General features: G+C 35.2%; 1 protein-coding gene across 1 annotated transcript; it reads left to right on the forward strand.

Moving 5' to 3' along the window:
* Window positions 1–4,520: 4,520 nt before the first annotated feature.
* On the forward strand, window positions 4,521–12,680 carry LOC141661925 (uncharacterized). The gene is made up of 16 exons (XM_074468953.1): window positions 4,521–4,675; window positions 5,394–5,670; window positions 5,761–5,889; window positions 6,003–6,210; window positions 7,017–7,163; window positions 7,778–7,852; window positions 8,170–8,241; window positions 8,671–8,742; window positions 9,096–9,167; window positions 9,284–9,355; window positions 9,938–10,009; window positions 10,393–10,464; window positions 10,578–10,721; window positions 11,484–11,555; window positions 11,740–11,886; window positions 12,286–12,680. Exons 2-16 carry the CDS (start codon window positions 5,473–5,475, stop codon window positions 12,468–12,470), a joined length of 1,737 nt encoding a protein of 578 aa, XP_074325054.1. The 5' UTR covers window positions 4,521–4,675; window positions 5,394–5,472; the 3' UTR covers window positions 12,471–12,680.
* Window positions 12,681–14,682: the final 2,002 nt, after the last annotated feature.

A 14,682-nucleotide genomic window follows, 5' to 3' on the forward strand; every position in this document is an offset into this window, starting at 1 on the left:
AAAAGTTCTTAAAACAACCTCTGACAAGGCTCAAGTTGTTCAGAGTCAAGAAATTATAAGTTCTGATATTCAGAAGAAGCAAGTAACCTCTGACAGTGCTCAAGTTAACTTGATATCAGAAAATAGATCTAAAACACTCCTACCAGGATTCACTAAAGCAAAACAGACTCAATCTTTGAAGACTACTCCAAGTGGTTTTGAAGCAAGAGTAGTTACTGGAAAGGAAGCTAGAGATAAAACTGGATTGGGAAGTGCTGATGAAAGAAGAGTACACAACACTACCGATGATCCAACTTCCTTGAGTGAACCAGGTATTGGAACAACTCCTGAGAGATTGAATCAACTAGAATCTGTACAGATGGTTTACCATACCTACTTGAAAGAATACATCATGTTGTATTTCATGACAGATGGTAGGGTTTATCATATAAGACAAAATGCCATTCCTTTGAAGTATTTTGAAGAATTGGAGCATGTACTTTTCTTACTTCAAGTGGATGACAGAATAACAGAGACTGCTGCAAACTACTTAAAAGAACAGATTCAGAGACAGAAAAGGCTTTATTCTGTTAAGTCTGACAGCAGATATGTTCCAAAGTACAGAGATCACAATGGGGATATTGTTGATATGAAGCCTAATACTGCACAGATCAGAACGTATCTTGGTATTAAGCGACTTGAATTCAATCTTGAATCTGACAAAGCTTATGTCATAAGACTAGACCAGGAGTTAAGGAAAGCAAAGATTAATGATCTCAGAGCTGCAATCTTTCAAACTGGTGAAGATACTGCAGAGCTTAAGGGTGTTAAAAGGAGGATGATTGATGAACTAAGATATGCTGAGAAATATTTGTTGAAGAACTATCTCAGAACAACTCCTGACATCAGAGAGATCAGAAGTTAATGAAGCCAAGTCGAAGATCTACAACTGCTTAAATTCTGATATTTATAGTAATGATAACACTTATAGTGTAAACCCTATGTCTGTGTTTATATACAACACAATTACAAGATAATTGCTAATTGATATGGAATATAATTCTGCTTCCTAAAATATATCAATCATATATCTTTTCTTCCAAGTATTCTATTCTTCATAGAATTCCTTCTTCATGCATATCTCTTCTTATGTTTGTCTCGATCTTCTTTCCTTTAATCAACCGTTGTCCTTATCTGAACGTCCTTCAGTACTTAAGTTCTGATATCCATCTTCTGATGATTATCTCCTGATAATATAAGTACTGATATCCTTAAGTCCTGACTTCCAGTAAGTACTGATTTATCATGTTTAAGTAAGATCTGAAAACTAAACATAAATCATATTAGCCATGACATTATCAAATATATCTAGCATAATTGCTTAGGGCCCAAACATGCTCAGGATTTTCTTTTGGTCGCTACTATTAATTTTTATACTTGTCACTACTATAGAGAGGCTGGGATAATGTATGACACCAGCCGAGTATCATATAATTTTGCACTACAAACTATGATATCCTTATCTCTAAAACGTGCATATTATTTTCTATGTTTATCTTGCATGAACATATTTGGAGAGCATGGTGTTCACTGTCTGAAACAGTCAGATTTTAAGTATCATCATGATATTATCAGAGATGTGTTGTACGATATTTTTTGGAGGACATGATTCCGGCTAAAAAAAGGCATCATTAAACTTTCTTACCCCCTTCTGGAGAAAGTTAGATTGACCTTTAGATATGATGATGTTTCACGTTTAGCGGTTTTAGTAATGGGACATTTGTAACTGGTCATGTGACAAGTAAGGTGGTTGAAGTGTTGATAAATAAGTATGACGGCATGTGTTATACCATAAAATCGTCATGAATATTTTATCGGATCATTAAGAAAATGGGTCAGATCACCGCCGATGAAGAAAATTGACGAGCTCCGGAGAATGAATCCCGGAGCCTAGAGCGCGCCCTATAGAGCTCACACTATATGGGAGTCGCTTACGACGACTATTGACGACGAAGAGTTATAAAGAAGATTGGTGAAGTTTTATATGAAAGCTTACGACGAGAAATCACAACAATCATGGTGAAGGAAGTGCGCAACGGCCGCTACGACGACGATGCCATGACGGTCGCTATAGGAGAAGACGGCGATGAAAAACATGTATTGATAAGGAGTGTATAAAAGATGATTTTAAGTCAATGAGGAAGAGTGAAAATAATTAAGGAACAAATAGGGTTCCGGGCTCCGGGAGAATGACCCCGGACCCTTCCGCAATGAAAGTGAAATGACGAGGAAGAATTAGCAAGGAGGTTACTCCCACAACTAAACTGGGAAGTAAATGAAGTATAAGAATCATACAAGAGAAGAAGAGGAGTCCCGGAGGAGCTCTCCGTGCCTAGGGCGCGCCATAGGCATAAAAGAGGTATCCAAAGGACTTCAATCCTCGGCGCGCCCCAAGAAGGAAAAGGGCCCTCTGGGAGCCCGTCGTCCCGGGAAATATATTGAAAGCTTCTTTGTGTAGTCTTGCGAGTTGTCCTCGTAGGGGAACGGTCGTAAACACTTAGTGTATGATTTGGGAGCCCTGTCTCGGCATTCGTCGGGTTGTCCTCGCCGGGAGATTTGAGGTTATCTTGCATTTTGCACTTATACGTTTGGGATAACTTGTCCTGTAGTCTAGTGTATTATCCTTATCGGGGAGCAAGGATGCGCTTGAGCATTTGTGGAAGTCATGGATAAATCTGCGATTACGATCGATGAAGATAGTGGTAGCGAATGAGATATCCATCAGTCGTGGAGTTTCCTTATTCGTGAAGTTCCGAAGTCGTAACCGAGCCTCAGGTCTTTGTGACTAGGATGCATCACTGGGCACTCGTAAAGCAAATCAATGTTCGAGTTATAATAGGAAGTTGGTTCGACAATTCCTATTGAGTCGCGGAATGAGAAGCCAAGTCCATTTAAATTTCTTATTCACCAAGAATTACGTTCGACTTGATCCTCTATAAAAGGAGGTACGCAGGCAAATTATGTGGGGGCGTGTTTGAGAGCTCTAAGAAGGCAAATATAAACCCTAACAATCTCCACCTTTTCTTAAGTACAATCGTTTCCGAGAACGTATTTTAAATCGAGTATAAAATATGGTTTATAACTATTTTTAGAGATTTTTTTTCAGAATAAAAATAGAATATATTTCAATTTTTATTCAGAAAAAATATATTTTTTAAAAAAATAAGTTACAAAATAGTAATTTTTATTTATCAAAAAATATGTGTCAAACACTCTCTTAAAAATAATAACAATTCGGCGAAACAAGAGTAAGGAGTAAGATTAATATTCCCGATAATTGAAAGTAGAAACTGTCGAGCAAAAAGTACAGGACTCCCCGAAACGCCCGTCACTTTGTACAAGTAGAAAATCATAAGTTTCCGGAGTGGAGCCCATAAAAGCCGGTAGTGTGGGACCAGCAGCCCAGCCCACTGATTCTCACACTTATCCAACAAAACAATAAAGTCCTACTCCCTACACTATTTTTCTAACCTAGACTACTTTTATTATACACACATTTTCAAGTTATTTACAAACCTTTATATTCATGAAATTAAAATATCAATATTTTATAAATATAAAAAAACAAGTTATTTTATGTTATATAGGAGTATTCTTAGGAGTATTCATCATATTTTCAATATTTTATATTCCCTCAGTCCCTAAAAACGTTTTCTCTTTGTGTTGGACACGTTTGCCAATGCACACTTTTGATTGTTAATATCTTTAATTTCGTATTACTATTAAATATAAAAATTTTATTATATTAAAGTACTCATAAATACAAATCCAACAAAATCACTCATGATTATGTTTGATCTTATAGATTATACATAAATTAGTAGTTAATCGTTTATCATAAATGGTACAAAAAGTCAATATAGGAAATACATTTCGGGATGGAGGAAGTATTATTTATCCTAAATTCGACATTTATAATATATAATCCATAAGATTTTTATATGAACACGAAGGCATGATCTAGCAAGGACACGGGCATAAAACAAAAATTTACATTTTTTAAAATTCTTAGAAATATATAAAATATCTAAAAAAATATAAAAATATATCAATAAGATATGAATAGTACTACATTAACAAAATTATTTCCTATTTTTTTATTAAATGACGTGGCAGACATATGATATATTTGAATTCATGGACGTATATTAATATATATTAGATCTCATATTATATTCAGGAAAGTTGTTACTCATTATATGATACGTCAGCATTTGAAAAAAAAAATCATAAAAAAAATTGAGTAACCTACTATTTTTTACAAGATATACTCAAACTTTCTCGAAAATTAATTTCTGAATCCGCATCTGGCCGGGAGCCACACCCATGCATACGTATGAAGTAGTAGGTGGTTTGGCCTCAGCCTCGTCCTCACTTATTAGGACACACTCTCCCAAAATAAAAAAATCTGCTACTAAAACATTTATTTATATTTATCCACTTTATTATCATAATTTACCCATTATTTAATGCAAATCCATTTGTATATGCTTATCTTTCGTCTTCTTTCCTTCTTGCTTCAATTTCCAGTAACTAAAATCAATCCATTCAACTTTGTGTTTCTATATCTATATCTATATATATATATCCATCATAATCATTTCTGCCGACTGATCACATATTCTCCTTTCTTCAGGTTTGATCATTTTCCTCCCTCTCTCTCTCTCTCTCTCTCTCTCTCTCTCTCTCTCTCTCTATCTATCTATGCACATATTTTTTTTACAAGTATGGTTGTGTTTTTTTTACATATTTGCACACATATTGCAAAGATATTATCTGGGTGTTTGTTGGTTTAGTCTGTTTTTGTTTCATGTTTCTTGAAATGGGTAGTTTTTTTCCCGGGAAAAATTGTAAGCTTGATTTTAATGAAAGACTTGATTTGATTTTTGTGTTTTTTGATGTTGTTGCTTGGTTTTAAGTTCAATTTTACTTGTTTTGATTACCCTTTTTGTATAAGGCTTGTTTATGTTTATGTGGACTTATATGTTTTGTGTTTAGGTTTGTGCAAAAAGTCATCTTTTATTTTCTTGATTTTGGAAATGATAGATACAAAAAAATAAAATGAAAAATTGTGCATCTTTTTAGTAAGTGGTATTTGTTGTGGTAAAAAAAAGTTTTGTTTTTGGGAAAAAAATTAATGAGCTTGAGAGCTTATGAAGAGTGGTATTGAGTGAGTGTAAATTAGTTGAGAATTTTAGTGTTGGTTGTGATTAATGATATGACATAAAGGGTGATTAGTTTCTAAACAGGGAATCTATTTAATGATCTGTTTTTTTACATGTTTCTGTTTGCAATTATGTTCAAGAATTGGTTTTTATGGTTAGATTCTAATTTCTGCATAACTTGTTTTGTAGGTACAGTAAAATGAGTATTTTGTTGTTGGTGATTGGTTGATTTAGAACCTAGTGTTTGATCATTCAAGATTGTTTATTAATGGGTGGAGTTTGTTCGAGGAAGCGAGATCAACAGGTTAATGATGAGAGTATAAGTAGAGGGCTTTCTGTGAGGTATTTTAAAAGTGGAAGTTCAAAATGGCTTGGTTCCTCGCTTTCACGAGCATCTTCAGATATTAAGCAGCGACATGGGAAATGTCCGTCTCTTATGGAACTATGTATTTATAAAATATGTGAAGTAAGTGGAGTTCTTTATCAAGGTCTTATATGAAAGTTGGAGGATTTTGGTCATGTGGACTGACATTGTTCTGTTTTGAATGTTTAACAGGATATTGATCAGTATAAAACTCTGTCTATGCTGCCAAGGGATATTAATCAGCAGATAATTAATGAATTGATCTGTTCCCAACGTCTAACTGAGCTTACACTTGAAGCCTTTCGAGATTGTGATCTACAGGTAAGTTTTAGCACATGACCCTAAAGTTTAAATTTTGAGGCTTGTACATGGAGGCACACTTTTGATACTTCAAGCTCATCCAGAACTAAACGCATTTAAGTTGTGCTAATCAGGATCTCGACTTGGGAGAATATCCAGGATTTGATGACAGCTGGATGGATGTTGTGGCTTCACAAGAAGCATCTTTGCTCTCTTTGGACCTTTCTGGTTCTGATGTTACTGACTCGGGCTTAATGAATCTTAAAGAATGCAGAAACCTCCAAGCCTTGAATCTTAATTACTGTGACCAGATTTCGGATCATGGGTTGGAGTGTATCAGATGTATGTATTTCCTCTCTAGTTAAGGAATAAGTATCTTCAACTATGATGGGGCTCTTGAAGAGCTAGAGCATAAATTATGTTCAGGAATAACCTGAATGCCTAATCTTGAAATTTTAAATGCAAAGGATGCTGATGAGCTTCATTGTCCCTGTTGAAACTAATTAGTGGAAAATTGGGATGTGATGCATGCATGGTTCCTTAAAAAACTCAGTGCTCTCGCAAACCTGATCAAATTGTGGAATAAATCATATAACTACTTCATGCTGTATTCCCTCCTGAATGCTTTGTGCCTCTGTTTGTTTTTTCCAAAATACTTTTTTTTGAAGATGGAATGATTTTGTGGTGCAAGGAAAGTTGATGATATCTGTATAAATAGAACATGGCAACTTTTTCGTGTATAGTTATATCCATTTACAGCATATGAAACCACTGTCTTTTTACATCATCTATATTTTGGAATATTGTGATGAAATAGACTATACGTGAAGCAGTGCCCTTGTTAGGTGTATTGTCTACCCCTCGACTCGTAAAACCCAAGCATGGATTAGTTCACAAGCTTTATGTATTTGTCAATTAACTTCAAGCTTATGTTTATGAAGACCTTTGGTAATTGACCGGGTATTGTAGCATTTCATTAGCAATCTTTTTTTCTTTGGCTAGATCTTTATCAGCAAGTCTTATTTTAATTACACTGAAAAGGAAAAAGAGGGTACCAAGACGTGAACATCTAACTTCTGCATATTTACTTGTGGATGATTTCCCTACACCCGACTTTATCTATTTTGACTTGCTTCTTTCCTTTCCAGATCACAGCAATTTGACAACCTTGAGTTTCAGAAGAAATAATTGTTTCACTGCAAGAGGAATGAGTGCCTTGTCTGGATTAGTCAATCTATCAAAGTTGGACATGGAAAGATGTCCTGGGATTCATGGCGGGCTTGTTCATCTCAAAGGTTTGCTTTTGTTCTACACTCTCACTTAATAATAAGCTTCTCGCGCCATTGCTGTATTAATGCATATATGACAAGGTTTCCTATGGTTTACAGGTTCTTAAATTTATCATTAAATCTTATGAGGCTTCATCTCATATTATATTGTGCAACTTCCAAGTTAGAATTTGAGCATAGAGCAAATCATGTTTCTATATTTTAACCGTATCAGATACTGCATTAAATTTCATTGTATATATGATAAATTAAGCTTAATGTCCCAAAAGGTTCTGCCATGAGAGGTTTTAGTGAACTAATCTAATCTCATTAAGGAGAATATTTTTGATGGTATATTGTGTTAGTTTATTGAAATCAATAAATGGAAGTTATCATTGTTGGAGAAAACAAAAGAGAAGTACATTGTTGGAGAAAACAAAAGAGTATATTATTTGATTTTTCTGTTAGTTCTGCAAAAGCATGTGCTACCAATTAATAAATTAGTATAGCTGCTAAGCTGAAAATTTTGAACTTTAGTTGCTGAGGTGTAATTTGTCAAATATATTAACAGAATGAAGTTTTACCTAAAACTTTTGCACATGCCATTAGAATCTCAGTTATCTCCTGATCATGCTTGGCAGGACTTTCAAAGCTTGAGGCCCTTAACATCAACTGTTGCAATTGCATCACAGATACTGATATGAAGCCTCTCGAAGGTAACCTGTCTTGATTGGAAGGGATGCAGTGTTTATTTTTGAATGTAGGTTCATTAAATGTACAAGTTTCTGATCCATTTAGTGGCTTCTCCCAACACGAATGCTTTTTGGGAGAGTTGTTCATGCTTTTAGATTTGTTAAGTCTTGCAATTTTGCAGCTTCTTGGGGAGTCTGGTAGCATCTACTTGTATTTTTTCTACCATTAAAAGATTTTTGTTGATCCTTTAGTCAAGTTTAACATGCATATAATGACTTCGCACTACAAATTTTTGCTTGTGCTAAGATTCTATGCTCTGCTGTATGCATTGCTTTACCAGGCATTACAAGCTTGAAAGAGTTGCAGATTTCCTCTAGTAAGGTTACTGATTATGGTGTCAGCTTCTTAAAAGGTACTTAATTATGATTCACCCATCTTTATCTATAAATTATAATCTGCAATAGAAGCATGGATAGTGCAGTGTCTTGGCGTTGCCACATCAGTTGTGATTTTGTCTCAGTGTTTTCATTTTGCACTAATCTGAAATCATCCTTATTTTACAGTCTTCAGAAGTATTTTCATTTTTATCCCTTTGTGCACCTTCCCAGTTTTTTTAATTGAATTTTCCAATTATCTTTCAACTTCTCATCCTCTTTTTGGTTTAAATGGGAACTATGCCCCAGATTTTTCTGTGGGAAGACGATGTTTACATATTAATTCAGTGAAATAATACAAAATCCTATTAAACAGTTTGCTATAAGAAAATTCATCAAGTGACTGATCCTATTAAACAGTTTGCTATTAGAAAATTCATCAAGTGACTGATCTTATATGGTTGCAGCCCTGAACAAGCTTACTTTACTGAACATGGAAGGTTGCCCTGTTACTGCAGCATGTTTGGAATCTCTTTCAGGTTTTATGTAGTGCATGGTTCCTTGTAACTTTAATCTCTATCAGTAGAGTCTGTATTCATATCGAAACTTTGTACTATATTTGATTGTCTTGCATGGAAATTCTTTTTTTAGGTGTACATGGTAAATATGTGAAAGAACTTTTACTTCGTTAGTTGGATTTTGTATATGATGCCACTTGACCCTAATAAGTTTTGTAGGGCTATGTACTTCATGTGATTTTAACTTTCGTAGCTATATTAGCAGCGCAACATGTCAATTAACTGGCTGGCGGAATTAAATTCTAGACAGCTACCCATGTAATTTTCACTTTATAATATAGATTTATATAAGTCTTTTTTGTGTTTTCATGCAGCTCTTACTGCCCTGTTGTATTTGAACCTTAGCAGATGTAATCTGGCTGATGATGGGTGTGACGAGTTTTCAAGTAAGTATCATCACTGTGCCTTGAAACTATAGAATATCTGTATAAAATTTATGTCGATTAAATATCATTTTGATGTTATTTAATTTATAACTCCATACTCGTCCCTGTGTCTGCAGGGCTGCAAACTCTGAAGGTTCTGAACTTGGGATTTAATGATATATCAGATGCTATTTTAGTACACCTGAAAGGTTAAGTTGTCAAAACATTTATTTTAATAGTACTGGGGATTTAAATGTTTTTGAAGTCTCTGCGGGAGTGCATGTATATCCATGCATTTGGTGCAGAACTTCACTAAGCCAAAAATTGAGCATCTGAAATGTAATGTATTAGAGTTACATAAACACATTGCACATGAACTAATTGTACCATTGAACCTGGCATATGATATGGCTTCTTGTACCCTCTTGCTTGTAGAATCTATTATGCCAATTGTATTTCATTAATAAAGCTATATGTATATTTAGTGCCAACATATGGATTATGTTAGTACGCTGAAACATTTATTTAATCGCAATTGCTATTTTCCTCATTACAGGGTAAGAGAATGGTAAAGAGGAATCCCTTCTTTTGTATAATATTTGACAAAATGTAATAATGTATTATCTAGTGAATCATCCTTACACCATGTGGCATGGTCAATTTGTGAAGTGTTACATCCAGTCAAATTTATAATTATTTTTGCAGAATAGCTTTTCTACTACTGTTTGTAGTCATCAAGTGTATAGGCTTGTTTTGAGTACATGCTCATATTTGCCTTCAAAACAAATCAGGTTTGAAAAATTTGGAGAGTTTGAACCTTGACTCCTGTAGAATTGGCGATGCTGAGCTACATAATTTGTCAGGTGAGTGTATGCAAATAAATTTGTCTATGTATTTGATACATGAGCTTTATTATACGTAGCTCCTTTCTTTTTGAGGTGAAGCAGTGCTTTTATTTTATCATCCGAGGAAAGTTTTTTGTTGGATTGAGCTCGTGAGAGATTTTGTAACTTCCAGTCTAATCAAAGCAGAAGAATGACACATGGGATCTTATATATATTTTTTTACCTTCATAAATAAAAAAAACTTGCTGATTTTGGGTATAATACATGTGTTGTATTGTATCTCCCTTTAACAAAATTTGTTCGTTTTTTACTTCTTCATATTTAAGCACACTGCCTTGTTGCATATCCATCTCCGGCCCCCCAGTCAGCTCCATGTGATGTATGTGGTACTTAATTTTCAGGCCTTCAACATTTGAAATGTTTAGAGTTGTCTGATACTGAAGTAGGAAGCAATGGACTTCACCATCTCTCTGGTTAGACATGTGTCTTGTGTAGTAATTAAATATCTGTGATCATTTGGTAATGTTTCAAGTTTCATTATATATATCAGAGTTATTTAATACCTCAGTGTGTATTTATTTTGTAGGGTTGACTAATCTGGAGAGTTTGAATCTTTCGTTCACTGTTGTTTCTGATGGTGGTCTGAGAAAGCTATCTGGATTATCATTTCTGAAGTCTCTTAATTTGGATGCTCGCCAAATTACAGATGCTGGCCTGGCAGCTCTCACAAGTAAAGACTGTTTAGCATCATATTTTGCTTTAAAATTTAGAATTGCTAACTATTAAAACCTCCATTAGTTCAAGATTTTATGCTTCCAAATTCTATGCATGTACAAAATTTCCTTCCTAAGCTAAATTTATGTATTAGTTAATGCTGGTTATCATATACGTGCAAGTTATATATAGTTGCTTCTTAAATTATTGCCTAGGAAATCGAAATTTAGTAAGTTTTAATCGTTGCAAGGCCAAGTGGCCTTTGCGATAGCTTGTGGAGACTAAAGCACACTGAAATCCTGTATTTAGTGTGTTGAACTCTCCAGTAGATAAGAAAGGCCTACCAAATCCGTTATCTTTCGTATTACATCAAAATGTTAGCTAGTCTTTACTACTTATGTGTAAATGTGTAATGAAGCACCTGGGATTGGCCTGATTTCATTTAGTTGCCAGCTCTACTCAGCAGGTGAGTTTTTATACTGTACGACACATCAGAACATTAGATTTTGGCTGGAGAGTTTCTCTCTCTAATACATAAATGTCCGGGCTTGATATTTAAATTTGTTAATCTTACCTCTCTTTTGCTCCCTACAATTTTCTAAACTTCTGTCGAGTATGATTGTTTGAATTAGGCTGTGCATTGCAGAAATTTGATTGACTGTTTAAAAAAACTATAATCTGAAGCTCACAAACATGATCATTATTTTGTACATTATTGTCACTTCATCCTTATGTCCCTTTCCTTTTAATTTATTTTGAAAAATATGGGTACTTGCAGGTTTGACTGGTCTGACTCATTTGGATCTATTCTGCGCTCGCATCACAGACTCGGGAACAAATTATTTGCGCAGTACTTGAATATAACTACTTTCATTTATTTGAAATTGACACATTCCATTCTGAATAGTTATTTGAGGGTTGAATTCCTCATTATTATTTTAAAGTAGTTCAATGCGATAAATGTAATATGTATTTGGAACTTGAAAAAGCCGGGTCATTCTAATTCATATCTCATTTGCGGTCTGATTATTTAGGTTTTAAGAATTTGCGGTCCTTGGAAGTTTGTGGTGGAGGAATAACTGACGCGGGTGTGAAGAATATAAAAGATCTCTCGTCTTTGACAATGTTGAATCTTTCCCAGAACCACCATTTGACAGATAGAACTTTGGAACTGATTTCTGGTATATCTTGGCATCTTAAACACACATTGCTCTGCTTTATGTGAATATAGGTTGAAGTTGTTTAGTACTCTAGAATTTTATACTAGAAATTTAATCACATAGAAGTTTAGTACTCTAGAATTATAAACTACTAGAATTTTAATCACACAGATTGTATAAACATTCTTCAGTTCACTCTTTTGTGTGGGTATATCAGCTTCAATTGTTATCCATCTGTTGATGGTAGCTAGTGGATAGGACAGTAAATTTCCCTTTTTTTTCTTTAGAACTGTATACTGTGATTATGAATCACGATTTGCTTCTTGGACTTGTGTGTTCCTCTCCAACATTGGAAAACATTTGTTTTTTTTTATTTCCCATCAATGCCCGTGTAAAAGCCTGATATCAACATAATTACAGGGTTGACGGATTTGGTATCTCTAAATGTCTCAAGCTCTCGTGTAACAGCTGGAGGGTTGAAGCACCTGAAGCCCCTGAAGAATCTGAGATCACTGACCCTGGAATCCTGCAAGCTAAATGCAAGTGATATAAAGAAGCTTCAGGCCACTGACCTCCCTAATCTGGTAAGCTTTCGACCAGAATAGGTTTCGAGGAAAACATCATGTAAATAGTCAATCAGCCATGAAGTGCTGCTGTATATTCGAATAATAAGCAATATGTGGACTTGTATATATGATAGACCTAAACCGTACTTGGAAGGACGTAGACATTTGTGTGCTGCATGTGAAGCCTTCCTTTTGTGTTTCCGACATACAAAAGAAATGTATATATGCTTCTGTGGCCAAGTTTCTTAATGTGTTCTCATAAACATTGTAGATATTCAACCAAACACTTGATGTATATTATTTGGTTTTCAGATGAGTTATGACAATTCATAGGCCTCTGAATTGTCATTGATTTATCTCTCATACTGGCAAATATCTGCATAATGAAAATAGTGCTTCCTAAATCGAAGTATCAGTTAACCTGAGGCCTCTTTTTTGTTCATGGATGTTCGGTTGCTGACTATCTTTTGCTGGTGGATAATATCTGATTACGGCTACACATAGTATCATGTTATAGAATGTCCGACTCGAGCTCTGCGGGTTCATGGAAAGACAGGCGGTTATACCAACAAGATAACATCACAGGAAAGGGTCTGATTTTGTAGTGATTTTGCAGTGATGTTAATGACAGTAACTTTTATGATATTTGTAGCAGAACATAAAATGCAGGTATATCATCAACACTCCCCTCTTTTTACGGAGCATCATTTTCTTGTTTAGCTATAGTTATTTTTCCTTGTGTTATTGTATATAGCGAGGAAAAGGTCAACCAACTATAGGGAGGTAAGTTACCATCAGTCTGGTCTCTCTCTCTCCAAATGTTAAATCTATGGGAAATAGGGGTGCAATCGAGCCGAGCCGAATCGAACAAAAGGCTCGGCAAGCTCGAGCTCGATTAAAAATGTTCAGGCTCGAGCTCGATCGAGCCTTAAATTTTAAGCTCGAAGTTCAGCTCGTAAAAAATTTGGTAGGCTCGAGTTCGGCTCGAAAGCTCAAATCGATTTTATCAGATATTGACAAAAACTTGAAATTTGATTAGTTCGATACGATTCAATTAAATATTTAAAATATAAATTTAATATTAAATATTTATATAAAATATATTTATATTATCAAATATTAAAAAGAGTAAAGGCTCGATAAGACTTGCGAACCTTTCTGAGCTCGGCTCGTTAAAGAATTAGAAAAGCTCGAGCCCGGGCTCGGCTCAATTATTTCTGAGTCCAATTTGAATTTTTTACAAGCCTAACTCGAGTAGCTCATGTCGTTTGACTCGTTTACACTCCTAATGGGAACTGTAATTTAGGATTCCTCCAACAAACAACATATCCCTTTACAATTTCACCGCCGGCGATAATATTCAGAATAATCCGGCATCAGATAACTCTCTCTTGTAAACAATGCTCCTTTGACTGTTCATCGTCGGCTCATCTTACACGAAAATGCTGAAGAACACTAACACCTAAAATCTCTTCGCGAGTTATTCGTTTCTTTGTTTTTATGTAAAATACTAAATTTAATATTCACAGTATATTTTTTGATCATTTTTGGAGAGTTGAATCATGCGGCCTACGAAGATTTTACTGTTTGATTCACGAGAAACAAGAAGAGGTGTACCGATCCGTAGTGATGCGGTTAAGCCTGTGTTGAAATCAAGGCTTATGAGACAATTTCGTGTTCCGGAGAAGCCTATTACTGGTCCGGAGGCTCAATTTAGCAAGCTGAAGGTATCTAATGGTGCTGAATTGTTCGAACCGAGCTCTTTTGCTTGACCAAAATGATGCAGAATTTTATAGAAGAGGCTAATTAGAAGCAGAAAACACCTCGTCAAGAACATCGCCACCTCGCCACCTCGCCACCTCGCCACCTCGCCTGAAGCGAAAACAACTCGTCAAGAAAATCGCCATCTCGCCTAAAGCAAAAACACCTCGTCAAGAACATCGCCACCTCGCCTAAAGTGAACACACCTCGCCAAGAACAAATACACCTCTTCACCTCGCCTAAAACGAGTACATTCTCGTCAAGAACAAATACACTTCTCCACCTTGCATATGGTGAGCCCGAAATACCTCGCCTAGAGTGAACAAATACGCCTTGCCACCTCGCATAAAGCGAATAAATTTACTTAGCCAAGAGCAAATTTGAAAATACCTCGCCAAGAGCGAATTCACGCACCTCAATGGCAGTTGAATATTTATAATGCCTTTGCGTGTTCTCTAATCTAATTTATACATCTCAATTTATTCAAGAG

Source organism: Apium graveolens, chromosome 5, assembly GCF_009905375.1.
Source record: "Apium graveolens cultivar Ventura chromosome 5, ASM990537v1, whole genome shotgun sequence".
NCBI classification, from domain to species: domain Eukaryota; kingdom Viridiplantae; phylum Streptophyta; class Magnoliopsida; order Apiales; family Apiaceae; genus Apium; species Apium graveolens.